This window comes from Thalia democratica, chromosome 2 (assembly GCF_965202585.1).
Source record: "Thalia democratica chromosome 2, ktThaDemo2.hap1.1, whole genome shotgun sequence".
Lineage (NCBI taxonomy): Eukaryota > Metazoa > Chordata > Thaliacea > Salpida > Salpidae > Thalia > Thalia democratica.
In genome coordinates, this window is record NC_139166.1 from 57936032 (window position 1) to 57960668 (window position 24637).

The following is a 24637-nucleotide window of genomic DNA, read 5'->3' on the forward strand; positions in this document are numbered from 1 at the left end:
AACTATAAATATTTTTAGCAATACTTGTTCAATAATCTTTATAAGCTTCGTTTTACACTTTTTTCATCAATTTACGAGCTTAGCCGAATACAATATTTGTTTGAAATTTTGATAAATACCAACGAGTTTTTCAAACTAAAGGTATTTCAACTTGATTTCACATGGTTTATTCTCTTTATTTAAGTTTTGAGTTACCATTTTAAAAAATATTTGTGTTGCTTTTCCCTTGTCTATTATCGATTCAATTGCGTTTCACTTGACTTAGTTTGATCGTAATGAAGGCTAATTCAATTTTAGTATAGTTAAGAGTGATACATGATACCTGAATACTATTACTTAAGCAGTGCGCGTTGAAAACAGGCCAATTACACGGCTCTTTTGTTCCCATCAGAACACTTCAACAAGGAATTGTGTCATATTTTACCTATTTTCTCTTTTTGACAAGCTCAAGTAGAAGACCTTACTTACATTTCTCATGCAGTTTTGATTCACAAAATAGAAAAACTGCAACCAAATAGACTAAAGCAAATTAAAAAAAGTTACCTGGTTTCGTTTTCAGTCTTGAGTAGAAGGGGACAGGGGTCCCTCTTGCAGGTGGCCAGCTTCGGAAGGGGATGTTTCGATCGGTCGCATCTGCTGTCTGCTGCCAGGCGATTTGTGAGGTTGTCGTAGCAGAACGGTATCGACACCGACATTCCTGTGGAAATATGATAAGTACAATACTTTCTTTTTGATAAAACTGTTATAACTGTTTTTACTTAGATGTAATTTAAACACTATTTTAAACTCTAATATTTGCATATATAATATCTAAACTTTTTTTACGGTCCAATGAATGCTCGCAGAAAAACACAACTTTCGTAATTCATTGTTTACAAACAAAAACTTTTAATAATGCTGTAAATTTTGATAAAACTTTCAATGTTGAAGTAAAACTGTGTTGACAGTGTCAATTCACCGTCATTACTAGCATACTTTCACGGCTTGAAAACAGGTTATGGGCTTCATCCTTTTAAAGTCGGATCAAAGCCGCGATGTGTTTGCAACCCGATACGATAAAGGTATTTTTGCAGGTGCCGGCCCAACAACAAACAGGTGCCAGCGTATCGAGTTGTGCCGAAATTTCGAATTATCCGCTCGTAATTGCCTCGCTCCATGCCGCCAACAACGCCAATTTGTCCGAACGACAAACGTTTTCGAATACCTGCAAATCCCTTTTCGCCCGCTTTAAGCCCTCGCTTAAACTAAGGTTTTAATTTCACATTGCTGGAGCAGTGTTCGTCTGAAATTAAGCTAAAGTGCAAACGTTAAAGTGGACAATTTGGTATCTGGACACGCAAACTTGGGTACAGACAAAAGGTAATGGCGTGCAGAAAAAGTGCTAATTGTATAATTTGTCGGCTGTTAGAAAAAATTCTGGCTTTTTGCCTTTTTTTACACGAAATGGCGCAATAAACTTTATTTTACGTTATAAATAAAAATATTATTTAAATGTCTTATAGTAGTTTTCATTGTGCATTTAAATTTACGTAATAGCAAAGTATATTTATATTTAAATTAAAGATTTAAAACTAACGTCTATCATAAGGTTAAATAAAAATTATACTTTTTATAGAATAACAAATAGTATGTTTAGGATAGAAATATTTTTAGCAATTAAAACTATTAAAAGATGCGTTACTTTTTTTCTGTTAAAACAACTTAAACAGTAATTTTTTTCCATATCATATAAATTAAATTTTGGTAGTAAAACGTTTTAGAGATTACAAGTATTTACTTGTAGCAAAATGTTATACACGGATTTCTGATCAAATAAGTATTGAAGAAAAGTTTCTAGGTAAATAAAATATGCTACAAAGCTAACTTAGTTTAAGGTTATCTCAACACGTAAAAATTTACTAAGTAGAAAAAAAATGTTACATCCATAAAAATAAATAACTAATTTATCATCGTTTTTAATTATTTTTAAAATTTATCTTAAAAGTAAATTTATGGAGACTAATTAAGCTATTAATGTAAAATATTCCAAAATCCTTTTTTAATTAGTGATAAAAATTAACAAGCTAAGCTGTATGCTACGCATCGATTTTATTAAATTATAATTTTGTTATATACATAATTTGATGATTAACGATTGAAATAAACTCAAGATCAAACAATTTTTTTTGCCTAGTTATCTCAATTACTAAACAGATTTATAAAATGTAAACATCATACCATAAGCTAATTTTAAGTAGTTTAAACACTTGTTTTATTTTAAACTAAAAAAAATATAAAAAACAAAAGTTAACAGTGTTACACATTTACATATTGAAGAGAGATTGTTAGAATACAATTTTATTAGTTTCTTATCAATCATAATTAATAAAAGTGTGAACTGTTTAGGTATAATTAATTTACGCTTTTTGAAGTTGAATTGTGATAAACACAAGTAACCAACTACTATACTGTGTATATACTTACAATATACCTACTTGTATATTTTTTTTGTTACAATATAAACATTTTAAAGAAAATTTATTAATTAATTCTTATCTTAGGATTATTAATCTTAAACATTTTTTCGACAATTAATACATAAAGTTTTTTATTGTCGACTACTCTTTCAAAATATTCCTATTTTATTTGTGTTTATAAAAAATATACACATGTTGTCATACTTTTACTTCTTGTTTTCTTTTTGTTTGTTATAAATTAACAGTTGTTATTGTTTTTTATAAAAAACACAGAAAGAAATATTTAAAAAAAATTATTTGGTGCCGATAAGAATTTTTCGCATTTAATAAGAATTAGGAAAGATTTAAGTTTTAGGTCAATTTAAAATAATAAAGTATATTTAATCTGTGAAAGCTTACAGACGATTACTGATGAATATTTTAACTAGTAACACGCGTAGCTTGCACGCGAACAATACTAAAACATTTTTATATTTTACTCATTACATTTTACAAAACACCAACCACAGAATACAATAACAATTTTAAAGTTGTAGATAGTATACATAGACAAAATATGAAAAAATACAGTAATAAAACAACAATAGTCATATGTTTACTACCTTTTTAAATATATGCAAATTTTTAGAACAAACTTAGATAAGTAGTATTTGAAACTGGTAAATCTGTGTATTTAAAACTTAAGAACTTTATTATTCTCACCAAATCCACAAGTGACGCTACAGCTTGTCCACTTGACAAATCTCCACACAAACTCCTCCTTGACAACCACCACCTCCTTATCGATCACCCTGACAACCTATATCGGCGACCCCATCGCCTCGTTCACCCGCCGATACGTGTCGAAGGGGCACAAACCCAAAAAGCATTTCTGCAAGTATTAACATTGTACAACTTTTCTTTTGTAAATAAATTTCAATGATTGTTTAGATATAAAACAAAAAAAAAACTTAACAATTAATAAAAAAATTTTCACTAAAAAACTAATTTTCAAGTAAAGCTTCGAGTAAAGCAGTAATTCAGTCAAATTTAGACATTAGCTAGCATTAAAGTCATCTTTAAAATAAACATTTGAGAGGTTTGAGCGAAGTCCCTTTTCGGCTTTGTGATGTTTGTAAAATCTTCTCGTTTAAAAACCGGTCTTACACAAACTACAAAGCCGACAATCTCCGAAGCAAACATTACAAATTTCCTTTCGTTTGTTTAATCAAGAGGTCACAACCCAACTACAACACGAAATAAACATTTGGGGTATCGGCTCTTATCGCAACAGATAATCCAAAGTCAAACTCGGATGGCTTTAAAAATTCAATTTAACTAGTTAGTGCTGCCGTTTAATAATGGGAAAATTTTGTTGCAAAAATTTTTTTGTTATCACTTTGTTGCCAAACAAGATTAAAATCTTTAAAAAGAATTTCTAGTGTTTGCAAAGGTAAGTTTATGAGTTTATCTGATATATTACTCGATAAAATAAACAAAATACTCAGTGCTTTTTAGATTTAAATTTTTCTTTAAATCCTAAACTTTAGTTTACATGCTATCTTTTTAAATTGTGTATATTTAATATTGTAACAACTTATTAAGTTTAAAAATGAAAAACGATAACTAAAAAGAAAATACTTTTAAATTAGCAAAATAAAACGTAACAAAACAAAATTAAAATTTTAAATCTATAGAGTTTTAAAACAAATACTAAAACAAGTTGTAAATCAAAATAATCATAATTCGAGAAAAAAAAAAAACTGGCTCAAATATATAAAATAAGAAAAACTAACAGTAATGATTTGAACTAATTGTTAATTATATTCTTGTGAATACACTACTTTTACTAACAGTACCTTTTTTCTTAAAAACTATTTACCGCATTCTCATCCCTGATACTTTAGTTTTCAATATTTTCTTTTAAAGTCGCCACTAGATTTTCAATATCATAAGCAATCACAAAAACTTAACCTACTCAATTCTTTTCTAATCAAACGCAAACCTCGGTGTGAACGGGAGCCGGTCCCCTGCACCTTGGTTCGCTCTTGTACAATTCCTCCTCTTTAGTGATCCCCTCCTCCACGCATTCCACCCTCCTCGTTCTGAATCCTCCCATCCCGCAAGATTTCGAACATGCGCTCCACTTCCTCGCCTTCCATCTGTTTTGATAAAGCTGTTTGCTAGTATAATTGTGTAAAGTGTTTAGTAACAAAGTTATGGTTTGGCATCAGCAAAAGTGCTGAGGTTTTTCGTCTCTAGAACAGACTTAAGTTAAGAAATTTTGATAGAATTTGTTTCTATTAAAAAAAAAATATCTTTAATAAAACACAGTTTATAATGAGTCTTACGAGTTAATTAGTTTTACTTTTGAACAATAAAATAGTCTATTTAAAAATAACTTCAATCATTTTATTTCAAAATATATTCAAAGATTTATCTACTTAGTAAAACTAAAGTAACTTTAAAACTTACTTGGCAACTGGAGTGAACTTCACAACAGTTGACGGTTTTTTTTGTTTTCTTTTCTTTGATTTTGTTTTCTGTTGTATTTTCCTGCCGTTCTTACCTGGAAAAAAAATTATTGTATTTGCTGTAGTAGAAAAGATTAATCATGTCAGTTTCAAATATACTTTTTAGTTGTCTCAAAAACTAACAACAACTTAGCTTTTTACAATAACCATAATAAGGTATCACTGAAAGAAAGCTAAAAACCGTATTTATCACATTTTCCACTCAATTAAGTAAACTTTACATCCGCAATATTACGTCATATAAACAAAGTTAACTATTAAGCTTTGTTACTTACAGCTAATTGAATGCCTAGAGTTTTTTATACTTAAAGTAACGTTTATATATTTTAAGTGTATATTTAACTACCAGAATTTATATTGAAAACATAATATTTATTATTTTCAAAATATTATATTAATTGAAATGATAGACAAATCGAAATTATGATAAAGTTTTATGACTCATCGAGTCTGTAAACATGTTTCAAAAAGCATAATTTTACGAAATTCTAGAAGTTATTTACTCTTCTTGCAGACTTTGTTGCACTCCATTACAATGTTGGGTTGTCGTCTTGTGTCACAAATTATTGTAGGAGTCGCTCTGTTGTCGCATATGATGTACCTGTTTCGGAATCCACTACCGCAACTAACACTACACTGTTCATTTAGTTAAACATATTAGATAATAAAGCTGGATCTGTGTCTATAGAGTAATTACAAAAAGTTTTGTGGTTATTCAAGACCATCTTATTGAATACAATTGAAGTACCCAATAAATATGTTTTTTAATAAAAGTGTCTTTTTCTTCAATAGTATTGAAAATAATATTAAGCTGATAACTTTTTTCAATATATTTTATTTGGAAATTTTTTCAAGCTTTGTTATCCTTAAAACTATTTGTTGCAAAAAATACAAGATCAACTTACATCGGACCAGTTTCCAACGATCCACTTCGGGCACTCGAACGTGTTGCACGCTTCAATGCTTTCCGGCTTCACAAAGTTCCCGCACTCCGACTCGTCCTCATGGATCCTGATCACATCTCCGTTGTACTTCTCCTCAACGCACCTGATCGTCCTCTGCAGCGTCCCGTTCCCGCAACTCACGCTGCAAGCTCCCTTCTCGATCGTCCTCCAGCTACAAAATTGAGTCTTTAGCACCACGAAGCGGAAAGATAAAATGATTACACTTAATATTATATAGTTTCTCGGTTTTTGTATTTCAAAGTTCTGTAGCGCACCCTAGCGGTAAAATAAATGTGAAAAACAACTCACGTGTGTATGCTCAAGTATTCGTAGTGTTGTTCTGGGTACTTATAGAATCTGTTGTAATAAAAAATTAATAATTAAATTAGATTTTTAAATGTTTAAATCTATACTTTAAAAAAAATTTAAACAACATAATACTAAAATGTTCCAACTTTTGTACTTAATTATCCTTAGGCACTTTCATACAAAAAACTAATTTAAATCAAAATATTTTTACTTATATATATATATATAAAGACGTTTGCTTTGACTATAGTTTTATCATAAACAACATACCTGGTGCCATTGATAGAGGGGCGCGCTTCCTTGCATAGGGGTAACACACATTTCACCTGGCGAATTTTAACCTCACCCAAACCCTCTTCAATACATCTGAAATCTGGAAAAACTTCTGAGCTGTTCGAAGATTTGCACACTGGCCTAATTTCTTTGTAGCCTTGATTATTGGAGTAGTGTAAAAATGTATATATTGACTTAACTTCTTTGTTTTAAATAGATAGTTTCAGAGATATTTGCTTTTTATTACTAATTGCTAATGATGTTTAAAAAAAAGTGATTTAAAATCTTAAATTTTAACTATAAGCAATAACTGAGGAAAAATTAACAACAAAAAAGATATTTTTAACGTATTGTTTTTATATTGAATAATTATTTTAATTGGTTTTGTTTTTATGCAATAGCAAAAGTTTACATAATATTGTTGAAAAAATTAAGTAAATTGAAATTTTTATCGAATATTACCGTTTATACAAAAATATATGTTGTGATTTAATTATCCAACTAATCCATTTTTATGAAATATATTCTGCATAAATTAAACTAAGTAGTTCATTTATAGGTTTTATAGTTTACGCACGATATCTTTAAAAAACTTAATTCAAACTACAATAATTTTATATTACTTTGGTTCACAAACTGCATTAATCATTTGCAACATTTTGAAAAAATAATTCTTTAAATTGAACAATTTAAAGAACAGAAATTACCGAAGACAGAAATTAACTGAACTAGTTAAGGTTTAAAGGTTTTTAGCTTTTGTCTCTTCTTTAAGTTAAAAAAAAAACAAAAACTAAAAAATTAATTTTAAAACTAGAATAACGCTTTTAATAGTTTTACAGAACAAAATTAGAATAATTTTAAATTGTATTTTCCAAATAATTTTTGTTTAGTTTAAGCTTGGCAATGAATTTTAACATTAGACTATGATAAGTTTGTTATTGGCAACTTTTATTTTAATTCTTAATATTTATTACTAAAACTTGATGATTTTTGGACACGATACGTATATTTTATTTTTAAAGATTGCATAACTTTTATAATGTATTATTTTTTTCAGGCAGGTAAAGATATACTTTATGTAATTCATAGTTGCACAGAATGATTAATGTTACATAGAAAAATCAAAAAATACTAGAGTTTTTCACTTTGAAACTTAGTTAAGTAATTAAACAAAGTTTTAATTAATAAAAGTACATATTATAATCTTCTAATTATATGCAATGTAGATTACTTAAAAAAACCGCTTCAAAAAATTATTTTTTTTAGTATACACTTTTTATTTTTTTTGTCTTTGTTTGTGTAAAATATCTAAAAGTAGTTTAATGCTAAGTTAAATTACTTTTAAACTATAGTATATATAAACGAATTTATTATTATTATTTTTTACAAAGCTTTTTGTTCAAGGTTCAAATGAATACAGTCAGTTTTCAAATGAATATTAAAAAAAAAGACTTGTTTGTATATCAAAAAATTGTATAATCAAATAAAAAAGCTTCTGTTGAGAATCCAGAAAACATAATAAACAAACACAACCACAATAACTAAATTATAAAAACAATCAGTAAACTGCACCACGGTTACAAATACTAATTACTATTTAATATAAAAAGTGTGACTCACCATCGCCGCAAGTGGCCGAACATGGAGCGTGGTTGCCAGTAGCAACGGGCAGCGACCAGATGACGGGTTTCAGTTTGTAGTATTTGTATCTGATGGTTCTGGCGCCCTCGTGCGGATGCTTGCATCCCTGAATGAACGGGCACATTCTGTTGACCATCATCGTCTGTCGTTTTACCTAAACGTTTTCAAAGTTTTTATCTTTAATCAGCTTTAAGTTGCTTTGATACTTTGCTAAACTTTAAAAGATTTAAAGAACCAGAAACTACTTGCTACGTTGCAAGATTTTTGTTTGTTGTATACATTTATATATTTTTTGTTAGTAGTTTGTAAATGTTAGTGTACTTAATTTTTTTAACTTGCCATATAATATTTTTTTTATGTCCAAAAAATGTTAAACATAACTTTTTGTAAAATTTCCAAAGTATAACTTTTACTTGTATGACGATGAATTATGTTTAAATAGCTGTTTTTTTATATTTATAAAAAATTCTAAAAAGTTTATTTCTGCCAAGTCTTATAAACTTACTTACTATGTTAACTATTACCAAGCACATTATACTAACAGTATTAAGGTAGTTACCTAGTTTGTTTGTTTTTTAACTATCATTGACAGTTAAACTTCATAAAACAATTTATGTTTTAAAGGTTATGCAAATTCAAATTTTTCTTTATACTTGATACTTCTACGCTGATTTAGGATAAAATATTGCTAAATAAAAGTAGTTTTTTACATTAACTTTAACTTTTTGTATGCCTTAAAATATATTAAAGTCAATTAAAATATCGTAATAAAAGCAAATTTTAGTTTAGTTAAATTAGTTTAGCTTAAAGTTAAAGAATTTCATAATGTATAAACATATTTATAATAAAGAAAAATAACTTCCAGTTAGTCATTTCAAATTTAACAAATGGAAAGTTTTAATTTTTTAATTAGTTTTCGAGGTTCTTAAGTTTATAACTTTAGATGTTTTGAAAATTTTAAAAATAACTAGCAAGTTTTATGTTGTTTTACAGTCTAAGTTTTCTTTTTACTTTAAAAAATATTTCATGTATTCTTTGTAAGGTCATAAGCATACGCTTTATAGTTTTTGATAAGAAAACTTTTATTTTGTTTACTATCATATAAATACTAACGCTTATAAAGATTTAAAATTCACACAAGAATCACAAATTTCAGGTGATACTTTGAATTACTTAGGAAATTATTGTTTATTTAAAATGATAAAATTATATGGAACCCTATAAAAAAGTGTGAAAGCACATGAATAGATTTCACTAGTAATACAGCATGCAAACTTACTACAACTTTCGCGTTTTCTTTTATCGGCCCTGCGAGAGAGTAAACAAAGTCGTCCAAATTTGACAGCTCCTCGGCATCAGCTAGCGGTTGTTTTGCTTCTTCGTTCACTTCTATCAAGCTGAGGTTTTTCTCCTCAGATACTATATCTGCAATGCAGTTTGTTATGTAAGCTGAAACATAGTTGTTGTGTATTTGTAAAATTAAGAAAATTGCATTTCTACTGACCGTTTTTTTTTTTAATAACAGTTATGTATTGAATTTAAATTTTTATTACATCTAAAGGGTATTTAAAAAAAAACATGAACAAACAGCTGTTTAAAAATTAAAACGATATGAAGTGTATATGTTATGTAAATGAGCGATAAAAAAGTTTATTGTAATGTACATAACGACAATAATCTTAAGTAAAATATCAAATGCTATCAGTATAATACGTTAAAATATTAAACTAATTTACCGAAGCTAACATCCCCAGAAACTATAATGTTTGTGCTTGATGCTGGGATCTCTGTGATTGTTTCTGAAAATCAACAATTAAGATAAAATTTTGAAATTTTAACAAAAAATTACTGTTGTGTTATATGTTTTTACTTTTTCAAACTATTTTTAATAATATGATAGATTCTGAGAAAAAGTAGCATCGGAACTACTAACAAAAAATTGTAAACTATTACAATTAATGTATATTAATTTTCATTATATTCATTTTCATTTTATATACTAAAAAAATATATTAAATTATGTAACACTTAGTACTTATGGTAGATTTTTTCAAATATATAAAATTTCAATTTTAATAAGTTATAACTGTTTTTGACAAACCTGTTTAAACTTTTACATACGAGTAAAAGGCGGTGAATTATAAAATTATAAAATTATTTTATTTATTTGTTAACTATATTTATCAGTTATAATTTAATGAAGCATTTTCTTAATTTTATTTTTTTTAATACGTGAGAAATAGAATTTTAAGTATTTATAAGTTTACGGCAGCAAAATTGTATGTGTAAATTCATCAAATGATCAATTTTTAGATTAAAATATTTTTGTAAATGTCAATTTTAGTAAGGTCAACAATTTAACATGTGGATGATTTATTACAGATATTAAGTCAGCACAGATAAAATATCGAATTACTTCGAACTAAAACGAGTAGGTATTAAAATAGTTAGAATATTACAAGTAATATAAAAAAGTGTAAATTATGATGATTAAGGAGTTGAATACAGTTTAATAGCCTTGTAAACTGATTTAAAACTCAATTTAAGTATTTTCTAAGTATGCACTTCGTAGAATATTATAAATCATCAGGTTTATTCTCTTCATACAATTGTAAACATATTAACTTTGCATTACTGCCTCAATTTTTTAGCAATAAGTGGTTTTTTTTATTTTATTTTCTCTTATAATTTTCAACTTTTTTAAGATATTGACAGTAACTCGTTTGCATATGCAACCTAGATAAGTTTTTTTTTTAGAAATATATCGCTCTTTATAATATTAAAAATTTTATTTTTCCTAATCAAAGCTGATAAAATACATGCAGAAAGTATCTTGTTCAATGTTTGAAAATATTTTTTTGGATTTAAAAATATGTTTATTACTAATGATAATTTTTTTTTTCTCAATGCTGATAAGTAAAATTTTAACTTTTTTTTTGAAAGACTTTTGAACACACTTTTTTCACAGCCAATATATTTAAAACCAAGCGTATTATATTCATAATATTCCAAACCGCTATCACTTGATGACGTCACAATACCGCTGATCAATCTGCATGAACTTCCGTCTCCTCCGCAAACTCCGCATTCGTCATAAACTTCTTCTCCGTACAAAACTCCGTCGCATCCCGCCCGCTGTGGAGTAGAAATATTTTGTTTGAGTTTAAAAACAGTTTTAGGTGCGCTATAAACAGCTTGCTGTGTTGTTTTGTGAAAAAAAAAATTGAAACTTATTTTAAAATTTAATAAAGCAAACATTTTTATGTTTCATGTTTTAAACCAGTTTTTTATAACAGAAATTAATAAAATCCGTCCTACAGTAGTCCTACTTTTATTTTTTGCAAATTTTAAATAAAACTGTAAAATTTTTAGTATACATGATTTTTTTGAAAAAAAGCAACCAAAGAAAAAGTAGAACATTTTTTTATCGGTGAAAACTTTGCTAAAAGAATTATTTTGTTTAAGTAAAAAACAATCAAAACAGAAATGCTCAGAACATTTGTTTATGGCTATCAAGTTTCTGTGTGACTCAAGATGACTACAACAGGAAAGTTTTCAGCAAACAAAGTAGAACACACAAACAAAATATCCGGTTATGCTATATTTCAACAATCTGCGAAAATACTATTGTTTGAACAGCATTCGGTATTGTTTAGCTAGAATTACTCAGAAACAGCTTCTTTCAAAACTGTGTTTTTTTCTCACTGTATTTTTTCGCAATGTTTTCAGCTACTACTGAAGTTAAACACAAGAGTAATCGCGTCTTGTGATTACAAAACGAAAAGACATGACAATGGTATGTATGATAAACACACAAACTAGTAGAAATATTTCATTAGTGTTCCCAACTTGGCTATGGCTTATTCCGAATAATTTAATTTCGACCTCTGTAACACGTTTTAAACCGTGTTAAAGCTAAAAAATTCTCAACTCAATACAATTGTTTCTGAATTTCCGCTAAAAGAACTTCAGTTCACGACTTAATAAAACAAACATTTACATTAACAAATCACATATGCAGACCACATAGACATGTAAATTGCAAAATAACATGATTATTCTCACTATTATGTTAAACAAACGGTTTAGCAAATGAGCCAAGAAATTCTTGTTTCAATTACAGTTTTTCCTTTTTGTTGTTTTTTAGTTTTTGATGAGAAACGAGCTTTACTTTTCGTCATTTGTATAAAACTGTAAATTACTCCAACTCTTTTCGGATAGTTTTATAAACATAATGATAAAGTAATGCGTTATTATTTTTTACTTGTTATTGTTATTATTATATTTTACATATAAGGTTGAATAACTTATGTGACAAAAAAGTTAATGATGGGAACAATAATCACGTGAATGAAGCGATTTATTATGTTTATAGTTTTCGCTAACCAAAATATACGCAATCTCTTTATGAACGCAGTATTATTGCTTATTATTCGCAACCACAAGTTTTTTTCTCTTTAAAACAACCGAAAAAGAAAACCCAAACAATGGAGATTACAGTTGTCAATTTTATTTTAAGCAATAAGCACACAGTAGCATAATTACACTGATGGAATTTTCTTGCCGAATTACGAAAATCCAAACGGTATTTTAATCAAGAGAGTTGCGGCTTTGTGTTTTGAAATAAAATCCTCAAATATTTCTCACACCAACCCTACTTGATATAAAAAGACGAACTTTTTGTTTCAAGTGCGCAAGGAAGTTTCAGCGTTTTATAACAAACTGTTTTCATAATTGATAAAGCACTAAATGCCAAAGGAGAAAATGTGAACTTTGTACTCCGTTTAATCTAGAAAATTGAAAATTTAGATGGAAATATGTTGGTGTCTGTCATGAGGCTGATTAAGAAACTCGTTTATCCTTTTACTGTTTCAAATTCAAGCAAAAAACAAACTACACAATTGTTTAAAACATGATTTTTATACGTTGTTTAATGTTGTGATGAAAAGCGTTTTTGAAACTTTATTAAAATATTTTTATAAAGAGAAAATATTAAAGCCTATCCTGATGTATTAAAATTTTTTATTCACTCACTTCGCATTTTCCTTCGATGCAAACCCCGAAACTCTTTTGCGCCTGGCAACGGGTTCCGTCAACTACCTTGTCAGTTACCATGGCAACCTTACCCGTCACGCTCGACCTGCAGTGGAGGGAGCAGTGGGAGTTGAGGTCCTTCTGCAGCCTGTGGTCGATGAGGTCGGAGGCGGTCAGCACGGGAAGCGTCCACTTTTGAGTTGCCGAGTTGAAACTTTCGCACTGGCGTTGTCTGAAGCTTACAGAGAACTGCGGGCAGTCCTGCAATTTATATTTTAATAATGAAATTTGCTCATGTTTTTAATAAAAAATATCTAGAAGTTCATTTTTTGTTCTACATGAAGAAACTAAAGAAAATGAAGCTAAGATCGTCTTTAAATTATATTTTATAGCAATCCAACAAATAAAGTTAATAAAGCTTCCTTTTTAAATATGTTTTGTTTAAGTTTTTGAAAAAAATGACTGCAAGTTAACTTTTTTTGTCTGCATGTAGTTTATGTGAGTTAAAAAAAAAAAATTATGTCTGATAAGTTGTTATATCAACAACCTCTAACTATTTCAATGGATTTTAACTGTATTTAAAAAAATATTATTTACAATTAGTTACTACCAAAAGAGTTCATGCTTCAGTTACATCTTTTTAACTAAAATCTAAAAATAACAATTAATTCTAAAATTTTGCTCAGTTTATGTTATTACCTTACGAACATGACTAATTAAAGAGTAGCAGTGTAAAAATTACATTATAATGATGAAGGGTTAGCACCATTAAACATAAAACTAATATGGTAATAACATCAATGGAAGCCTGCATAATGTACTTTGTTGGTGCAAGAATTTGGTAAGACTTATACAAACAAAACGTTGTGAAACTTTAAACTTTGCTTAAACCCGGCTACTGTTTTCAAGCACCGCAGTTATCAAGAAACTTGCAAATACTTTAATGCCCTTATTGGGTCTCAACACATTTGAAAGTGTTTGCTTTGCGCTTATGAATGTTTTCCTCATGTCTGCGGGTTTTTATGACTCACAACAATATAACTGACCTTGTTATGACCAAATAGTTTATATTAGTAACTTGTTGGTAAAATACGTACCTCAGTCGAGCATAGTTTGTATCTATAATTTTTTCCAATGCATGTTCTGTAAAAAAAACCATAGGTTAAAATAACTTCTAAACCTAAAAATAAGCTTTTTAAAATCTTTATTTAAGCATAACTAATTTTTTTAACACAACAAGCTAACCTATGTTAAGTTTTATTTCACAGAGTAACATACTTTTATGATTTTAACAAGCGGTGCAAAATTTAAAGTGTTACAAACATATGTATAACAGAAATTCGAACAAAAATTACAACGTAAAAAAAAACTTAAATTTTTTGATGAATTTGCTTTTTTGTTAGATCAAACAGTTTTTAAAGATCAAACATTTCTATTGAACTAGAACTTTATTGTGTTTATTGTATTTTTGACTCTTTAGTTTAAAAAAAAAGTTTTTATAAAAGTTAAATAGTTAACCGCAACTAAAAGAATTAAAAAAAAAATTCTAACCCATTCAAACAAGATCTTGAAGATTTAGAAATTCCAAAACCACAGGTTTTTGTACAATCTGACCAATTTGACCATTCTGACCAAAGATTTCGCTCCTGTTGATATTGAAACTTATATCTAATTTATATTAAAATATTTTACTACAAGCTTAGTTTGTATATTTGTTTAAAAATCTGAACAAACTTTTAATGACTTTATAAACGTAATAATCAACCATATTGTATGATAAACTAAATACATGCAATATAGTTAATGCAATTTACAAACAATGAAATATTCCAATCTATATTTTATAATAATAATTTGATAATGATAAACTACAATTAGGTTGATAAACAATTTGTGAAAGCTCAAAAACAAACCGATAATTGACATTGGAATTCATTAATCATAATAATTGATGCTTTACAATGATAAATCGACATGTAAAGATCCAATTGTACGAGAAAAAATAAATTAAAGAAATCAAAAACATGTTTTTAGATATCTTTAAACTCTCAATACTTTTTAAAATTTTGAAAATTTTCAATCTTACATGTTTGACTACGCTGTGCCACGCTTCGTCATCGCCGCTTCCCCCTGTCACGTCATAATCCTCGTCGTCTGACGTCACGAATACATCTGCCTTGACTAATATCTGCAAAAATTTAAAAATAAAATACAAGGGGTATCATGCTCAGTGCGATCAGTTTCGAATAGATTAGTAAAAACTTGCCAGTCGTTTAAATCTCATAAAAATGTTTTCGCCGCTAAGCTAGCTCATGTTACACCTGCCGAAGAAGTTAATTTTATGTGCTTTTAAATATTTTAAATAGTTATGATCAGTTTTATAACTTTAATTTCTATAAAAAACCGACACTTATAAGCTATCAAAAATACCTTAGCTTTACATAAACCTTCTTGAAACTCAATTATAACTTTTTAATTACTTTAAATTGTGGTTTTAAGTGTAGTTTTTATTATTTTAGACTTTTTTATAATTCTAGTTTAAAAAATGTGCAAAAATATTTAAACAAGGAATTTTTATTTTCCTGTCGTTTGAAAAGTGGTCTTTTAAAGCCATTCAAACGTTATAAAACACTTAAAATCAATGTAAACAACAAAACACAAAGTTGCAAAGGCACGAAATAATCTCATAAATTTCAAATTCCTCAAAATCAAAACAAATTGCTGAACAAAAGGAGCAAGTGGCAAAAATGATTGAGACAAACAAAAACTTGCGTGACTGCGCGCACAAACTTGCTGCTGCTATGGTTGGCGAGCAAAAAGCACGTGGTGAGAAGTTGTTACGTCACAAAGGCCCGCCAAAAGCCGCTGTTTGTGACGTCACTGTTGTGTATCGAAGAGAAGTTTTATTTACGGCGACGTTGACCGCGCAACCGACTTTGTTTTGTTTTTTGTCGGGCGATTAGCGACATAGTGTTTACCTTAAATAAACGAGAAAAATTACGCGCGAATTACGAAATTAAAATTTGTATATTTATCTGCGCGCTTTAACTTGATTTAGCGGATTATCTTGTTTACTGATTGTTAATTGTTTATGAAGGTGAATGGCTTGTCTGGTTTTAATTTTGCGTGTCAATGTAAACTAATGCTTGCTTGTTATAATTTATCACGCAATGTTTTCATGCGAACTTATCATGGTTTTATTTACACCATGCAATAAAGTACATCAATCTACTGAGCCAGTTCATAACTTAGAACCCAATTAATTTTGTTTACAAAAACTTGATGTGTTTGATAATTTTTTTGCTTAGGGTGCCATTAATGCAGCATTAAATTTCTGCAAACGAGCACGAAAAATTTTAATTATTCAGACATATAAAATCAGGTATCTGTTAACAATCTATCAATCATTTAACATGTACTGACAGATGGGCTTATGATACCACAAAGATATTTTAACATATTTACTCATTTAAAACTGATGTAAATTAAAGATACTTTCAAGCTTTTAAGTATGAAAACATCGAAAACCGAAACTTTAACTTTCAATTTTCTGAACTGTGGTTATTTTTAAACTTAAAAGCATTAAATTAATCGAAAAAGAATCATTTTCGTGAAGTTAAAACAAAAATTTTACCAATTCAAGTTATTACTGATAATTACCGATTATTGAAAGACCTACTTTTAAACATAACATAATATGTGTTATCGCATCAAAGCATGGGGACATGTCAAAATTTCACCATTGTCTTTCAGACTTAAGCTGTTTCACTATATATAACAAAACGAGTGTCATGTAATATCTTGTCATTTTGCTCAGTCACTAAACAGCAGACGATGTTATCTTGCACACAGTTATTAATTGCTGTAGTTAGGAGCGCGTTTTTTTTGAAGAGCAAATACTTTCGATTAGCTCGGTCGCTACAGAAAAGTAAGATAGCAGCAACTATTCACGTGTAAGCTTATTTAAAAACAGATTTCTATGAAAAAAATGATTTTTTTTTCAAATTTAGTTTTTTATTTGAGAATCTAATAAACATACGAATAAGCACTAAATTTATTTTTTATTGTTATTAATAGATTAGATTTAAGTGTAAGTGACCATGAAAAAATAACAAGTTTTATTTCTCGGAAATTTATTCTGAATTAGTCGTTGTAAAAATATTTCTTAAGCAAAAATAATCAAGAAACAAGTAAATTTTACTTTAAGCTCAACAAAACTTTCTTCCGGTATACAATATGACAAGCGTAGGCGTTACACGAACAGTCATAAGTTTACAGCGAAATGACAAATGTTTATTTGAATTGTATTTTATTTTTATTCGCTTGCAACCGCACAATCCTTCTCTATCACAACTCGAGTGCCTTTTAAACAGCTCACTTTTCATTTTTTAAATTTTGCGTTTAAGCCCTAAAAACGCCATCAGTTTACATTAGAAATTCCCTTCCAGGCACTTAAAATTTTTTTCTTCTGAGAATTTTTTGATTTGAGTTTGTCTGCCTCTGCTTAAAAAAATAAGCGGTCGTCTGGGAAGCGTTTTAGGGCAGAAAGAAATTATTCGACCCTGAAAGAATCTCGAAAAAAAAAGTTTTGAAAGCTGTCGTGGTGAAAATTTTTAAGGAGCTGTCAAGCGACTTAATCTCATTCTTCTTCGAGAGGCGAGTAACGCCCCTGAGATAAAAAGGAAAAGTTTTAGAAAGAAACACAGAAGCGAGTGCACTTCAAACCGTGCCACCCACTGAAATGAGAAATAAATTAAAAAGTTTAATCACGCCATGCCTTTCCCTTTCGCAGAGAGCTACTTCACAATATGCTAGTGTTGCAATAAAATACAGATCAAAATTGAATCTGGCGTTTCTATTAAATACCGTTCAAAAAATAAAGTAGCAAAGTAGCACAAGAGAGTTAAAGCGGTTGAATTTATATTTGATGATGAGAAAAAGTTAGCTCGTAGGTTGCTTGCTGATTTAATCACTGAGGAAAGTAATTGTAAATAAGATCTGACAAGCAGATAAGCTTGGCTGACTTGCGCGGTGCTAACAACACGATTTCACTGCAAATTTCAGCGTAATTAGCTGCTAAACCGCTGTTTTGTAAACATCAGGCGTCCTAGGTGGCTTTGAAGTTGCTGTGTTTCCAAAAAAAAATATTTGTTTAATTGAGGTTAATTGTCCAGTAATAGCTTTGAGTTGTTTCAAAACTCAGAAACAATTCATGTGAGTGCACAAAAAAAAGTAGTTAGTATCAAATTAAACTTGTTTGCCCCTAAAAATTCTTTCGGTAAGTTATTTTTAAAAGACTTGAGTACAAGGACAAAATTTTAATTTTATCAATTAGAAAAAAAATCAAAATATTAATAGAAAGCCAACAACATGCTAGGCATGAGCTCGGGATTAAGCGAAATCCGGAGCACGGCAAAAATCCTGAATAAAATTGTACCTTAAAAAAAAGTAAAAATAAACCAACTAAAATTGCGCGCGTGCCTTGACAGGTCACTGCTGCTCTCGCTGCTGAATTTTAAACTAAAATTAGAAATTTGAGCCATGAACTTGCCGCGAACGGAAGCATTCGAAGGTCGCGTATCACGGAGTGAATGATGTTTGACCAGAAAAAAAATCAATTTTGCTTATAAAGCGCGCGCCGTAAACAAAAAGCGTGGGATGAATGCGCGGTGATAAAAATAAATAAGTTTTTTTGTTTCATTGTGCTTTTTTTACTAGGCTAAATTTTCAACAGCTGTTGTTTTTTTTTTTTTTTGTAACTAGTGCAGTTTCATTCGTATTTAAATATTTACTTGGTACCTGTTTAAGCAAACAAGTTGTTGGGACAAAAGCGATTTGTACTTTTGGTTTCATTTCTCGGCGAAAAAAAAATTGCATGTAAAAAACGTTTGTTTATATTTAATTCTTGTGTTATACGTTTATTTTTGCCATTCAACCCGCAATATGCTTGAACTTTGAGCAATGAATGAAAGATGCTCTTATTTTGCACGTGTTTCGCTGTATTAACGTTCAAATTGCAAAACAAGTCAGCTGAGCACAATGGGCTCCTTTACATCAGTTTAACCTAGCATTTTCTCTTTTGTGAGCGAGATACTACGGCCTCAATAAAAATCAACACAATCAAATACTTTGAATATTTTTATCTGTGTGTGCTTTTTTTATATAGCAAAAGACATATGGCATGATCGGTTTTTCGTCGTGAACACACGAAGAAATGAAGCTTTGTAACAAACTTTTTTAAGCGTTCACGAGCTTTTGTTTCAGCTAGGTGTTTGTGAATAAAATAATATTTTTGCATGCTTTGTTTACAAAATAGTTAACACAAACACATAGTTGGCTTCTTGTAAAAACTAGTTAGAAATTCAAAAATTGCTCGAAATCTATATAAGGTAATGGTAATATGATTTCAACGAAGATGCGAAAAAGTTGAAAAAGGTCTTATTTAAATGATAAATTTATTATGAAATGCTTCTGAGAGGTAAAAGGGTATACTGTGTAACTGAACACTATAATTTAAAATGTCTGAAACCAGTTGGAATTAAAGTAACAAATATTTTTGTGGTATCTTTTTATAAATTATTTTATAGCACTTAAGTGTGTTTTGAATTTTAAAACATTTATATGGGGAATACAATTATTTTCTAATTATTTCTACAAAGTTCAATTACAAAGGTATAAATTTTAAAAAAATTTGTAAAATTTGTTTTAAAGTTTAATACAAACTAAAACTTCCTGGCTGTAATTTAAAATAAAACTAACACTAAAATGTTTAACTTTTATTCCAATAACTTGTTTTACAACATTTATGACATAAGAGTCTAATTAAAACTTACTAAAATTATTCTTAACAGTTTAACTGAACTTTTAATTGCTTTATTGGTTTTAAGTTTCTTAAAGCTGTAACTTTTTAATATTAAAGTTTATACAGAGCTTAGCAAGTATGAGAAATGTCCTTACAGAAATCGAACCTTCCTTTAAAACGATTCTTAATTATTCATGTACTTTTCTTATTTATCTCATGTGTTCTTTTATTGAAATAAGTTTGTCTATGTATAGATGTTCAAAAATACTTATAATATACTTTTGTTTATCAAATGAATATTTTTTATTAGCCTAAAGTTTTTAAATTACTTTAAGTTTTGTATGCAAAAGTTCTTTGCTTTTTTTCTTAATTTACAAATTAACTTGTTTTGTTTAATTGTTCCTAGCCTATATGTTTATCAAAAATACTAATATTATTAATACTTATAAGTGAATTTTCTACAATAAAAAGAATGTGAATGAGTAGCTAGCTAATTTTTATAAGTTTTTTGAAAGACGTCAAAATGTTTGCAGCAAATTTAACTTGAATAAACTAAACTGTAAAATAAATTTAATTCATAACACATTTTTATAGCAGCAGATTATAAAGGTCAAACTGCTTATAAAGTTATTATGTGTGCATACTTTAATATGATTTTGATAAAAATTGTTTCAAAACATGCCACTTTCAGGCTTCATTTTTTAATTAAATACTGTGTATGTGTTAGAACTTAGTTCTAAATGATTTACTGATTAGAAAAAACGTTGTTTATATAATATTAAATCTGATTTTTTTTTAATAAAAAACCAAAGCTTAACCCAAACTTTATCAGCCACAAAAGCCACCAAAGGCATTAAATAAGATTTGATGTTTACGTTTCAAAGAAAAAAAACTTCGACATTGTTCATGCTTAACGCTTTTAATTGATTTATGTTTGCAGTTATCACGTTTTAAAATTCTTCAGCAAAAAGTTGAAGGGAAAATAAGCAGCGTTGTTATCAATTTACTTTTATTTTTATCTTATTTGTGCTGTCTGTACGCACATCAACAAAAAACGCAAACATGCAAATTGTTTAAAAAAAAGTAATCGTTATCAGCTTGCCGTTTACCAAACAAATAAGAGTTTTGCTGAAACAAAACAAAAACGTTTCCTATTTTGCTCCGATCACGTTTTTGTGCCGACTGTTGCTGGAATTCGTTAATTAAATTACCATGCTTAGTCAAATAAGTTGAACATAAGACTAAACACGCGGAAGACAGTTTTCAGGTTGAATAGTTTGATTTTTATGTTTAGAAGCATTAATTATTCGCCGTTAAATTCGCTGTTTTTACGGATTTGGAACTTACTTGAACCTGAGTGTGGAAGTTCAACTAGAGTAAAAAATTACAAAAACAAACGGAATGTATTGAGAAACGCTCTCACTTGTTTCGGCCCATTGTTAACATTGAACGGCTTAACATGCACCTTCTCACTTAGCGATTGTTGCGTCATAATGTTTGCACAAAAATTTAATTCTTAAACCTCTCAGCGTTCTGAGAAGCTGACCGGCGGGTGCAATTTGACACTGTTCCACATGATTTCGAGTAAAGGGCAAAGCGCTTGGTTACCAAGCAACCAGGGGATTTGCTGACGTCTGAGAGACTTTAGAAAGCAATTTGTTATGCGATTTGAATGGATTGTGATGTAATTTCGCCGTAATCTTTAACCCGCTCAAGCCCCTATTAAAACAAAAGCAGAGGAGATAAACGACAAAAGTGATGTTTACGACTGAGGTCGGGAAAAGTTTTAGACATGCAGATCTCAGAGATTAAATTACTGGTAAAAGACAACAGTCGCTTCAATAAAGCAAGAGACAGGTTAAGACAGTTTTTATACTGAGCTTCTTCGCTCAAATCAATCAAAACAGTTTTACTTGCATTAGCTTTTAAGCATATTGTCATTATATATAGTTTTTATTGTGAAGAAATGTTTATAGTGATGTGTGTAAAAAACAAACCTTAATTTAACTTTAGGCTAAGCTTCTACAATATTCTTTACAGCTAAACAGAGTGATTAAAATGACTTTGGTCACTCTCAAGTAATTTTAGTGGTTATTAAAATTACTCATTAAAAAAAATCATACACACTTTAAGATATGTATACATAAAGCAGCTGCTTATTCTTTTATCTTTTATCGATAACCGAAAGTTTTTTTTTCGTACACCAAGTCCTTGGACCAAAATTTTGAGCACTTTTTTCTCGTTTAATAAAGTATACTCTTAAATTATTAAAAATATTCTAGATAAACTTCCTAATGGACAACAAGTGTTAAGTTTTTTTTTGCCAAGGATAAAAGTTAATTAAGCTGTTTATGTTTTATCAAGTTAAGGTTAACAAAAACTATAACATAGTTTAAGTTAAGCTCTTACAAAATATATAAAGAAACAATTCAAAAAGCTTTAATAGACACATTTTTAACACATTCCTTACTCAACTGAAAAGAAAAGTTCTCAGAAAAGTGTTGGCAATGCAAAGTGATTCCAAATAATAAAACTAGCTACTAGGCAGAGTTATCTCTACAACTGTATGAAATTAGAAACAAGCCAGACAGGCCACATGAAAAAGGCTCAGCTGCGCAACCAATAACAAGCAGGCAGAGCTGCCTGTCAAGTAACAATATAGTGGACTCTTTGTTCTGCTATTTCACCGAGTAGCCGGTGCCTGTGACTGACGTTTGAATACGAGATAATTGTGTTGGATGGCGAGTGTGTTGAGAAACTATCAAGACGACGCAAGCGGACGTCAGATACAAAGCAACAGTGTTTTGAGGACCAGGGGTCAGCCAGGGTGCAAGGCGACGCCGAATAATTTACCGAGGGCCGCGCTCTGATAGAAAAGCATAGTTCGCTTGCTACATAAACACAAAAGTGCTACTGTTTGCAGCAGATTACCGTTGTGATACGAGGATAACCATCAGAAAACTTACTAAACCCAGATCGCGCTCGAGCTCAAAACAAGATAAAAGCTGTCGAGTATTAAACAAACACCTCACAGCAGCGGTGGCCACCTCATACAAAGTAAAACGTTCAAACGTGCAAAAGCGACGCCGATAAAACTTTCAGCAGCAGAGAAAACCTTTCGCTTTCTCTTTAGAATGTGTGTAAACGATGCCTGCCCGAAAGAATGCTTCCAAGATAATCGATTAATGTTGAACTTGAAGCTATTTGCTCGCCTCATGTTATGCCGCTGTATATACATTTGTGTGCTAGGTGTGACTTTTATTAGCGAAAATTGGTGGACTTGGCCTCGTTTACGTTATTAATCTAGCGCTACAGATCTCAAATGGACTTTCACTGACCTTTTATTTCAGATATTCTTAAGCCGAATTTTTAATTTTTTTCCTGATAAGCATAGTTAGGAATTTAAAGTAAAAAACTTGTAGTTAAAAATTATTAAAAAAAAAACGTTTTGTGAATTTTTTAAAGCACTTTAAAGAAATTTATAACCTAAACATATTTAAGTTGAAAGTTTTGTCTCACATGTCTAAAAAACACAAAAACACACACAGCAATAAAGTTCAAGTTCAGTTTTAACATTATGGCATACGTGCGTAATCAATTCTAATGTAAATATTTACCAAAAGTAATCGATACAAAAGGGTAAAAATAGACGCAGAAAAAGTTTGATAAGTCATTCCACATTGGCGTAAAAAATTTGGTTGCCGTAAAAAGCGCTGAACAAAGTCTGCGGTGCTTTGTTTTGCATCGAATGAGCAGCCTTTGTTTGGTGTTAATTCTCAGTAAAAAAGCAACAAGAAACATTTGTGCTTTCTTTCAACCGTATTGTACTGAAACTTGCACACTAACTCTCAACTATTCGCTGCTACTTAATGTTATAAAACTTGGGAAAAGTTCCACGTGAATTAGTAATGAAGCACTTACCAACAGCAAGAGGAGGCAATAGCAGCAGTGATGTGTTTTCGTGTAAATACTCGCAACCCGAGTCATTCCAATTTATCAACTCAACTCTTGGTGTTTTCGTCTCTTTGTTGTTTTCCACTGCACAACTCTATTCTCAGCAAAATATCTTAGTTTCCAGTTTGATAGCTGTTAATCTCTTTTATTTCAAAAGTTTAAATGACTACACGGCGTCTGAAAAGTTGATAATAAAGCGATTAATCTGTTAATTCGCGTGCCTTCATGACGGGCTATTTGGGACGCGAAGGCAATTTATAACAATGATATAAAATATTTTATTGTCCAATAAAAAACACTGCGGTGACCCGTGTTGCGGTCATAAAACATAAAATTGATATTTTAATTTGTTTTTATTACATTGTAAACCTTTAAATTATGTTTGCAACTTGAATGACAAAAACCAGTTTGTGACGAAATATTTCTTGAAAAACATAACCGTTATCACAAATCGTATTTATTTAACCCTATTTTTATTTAGCATTTAAATAATGTAAAGCAATAAATTTATTAAAAAACATTGTTAAATTTACAAAAGCTTAAAAAGAAAAAGTAAGTAAATAAACTCATAAAGTAAGTCTACAATAACTTTTATTGCTTTTAAAAACAAACAAACTTTATCAACTGAGCTCTAAAACTTTTAGCAGCAATTCAAAATGTGATCTTTAAGTAAACTGTTTAAGAACTACTGTAAACAAAATCTAATAAAAC

General features: G+C 29.4%; 1 protein-coding gene across 1 annotated transcript; it reads right to left on the reverse strand.

Moving 5' to 3' along the window:
* Positions 1-560: 560 nt before the first annotated feature.
* Positions 561-24030, reverse strand: LOC145830182 (ADAMTS-like protein 3). Its single transcript, XM_082938096.1, has 17 exons — positions 23894-24030; positions 15257-15358; positions 14722-14816; positions 14268-14313; positions 13171-13431; positions 11151-11271; positions 9873-9935; positions 9416-9561; positions 8116-8290; positions 6493-6652; positions 6223-6270; positions 5875-6085; positions 5473-5605; positions 4911-5004; positions 4441-4597; positions 3159-3327; positions 561-697 (listed from the first exon to the last, which is right to left on the reverse strand). The coding sequence occupies exons 1-16, from the start codon at positions 23957-23959 to the stop codon at positions 3256-3258; spliced, it is 1950 nt and encodes a 649-aa protein (XP_082794222.1). The 5' UTR covers positions 23960-24030; the 3' UTR covers positions 561-697; positions 3159-3255.
* Positions 24031-24637: the final 607 nt, after the last annotated feature.

Coding starts and splice junctions, on each gene's coding strand:
- LOC145830182 (XM_082938096.1), bottom strand. CDS start 23,959: ATGACTCGGGTTGCGAGTATTTACACGAAAACACATCACTGCTGCTAT. Junction 14,817..15,256: donor GGCACAGCGTAGTCAAACAT/GTAAGATTGAAA, acceptor CAATATCAACAG/GAGCGAAATCTTTGGTCAGA. Junction 6,271..6,492: donor CCCTCTATCAATGGCACCAG/GTATGTTGTTTA, acceptor TTATTACAACAG/ATTCTATAAGTACCCAGAAC.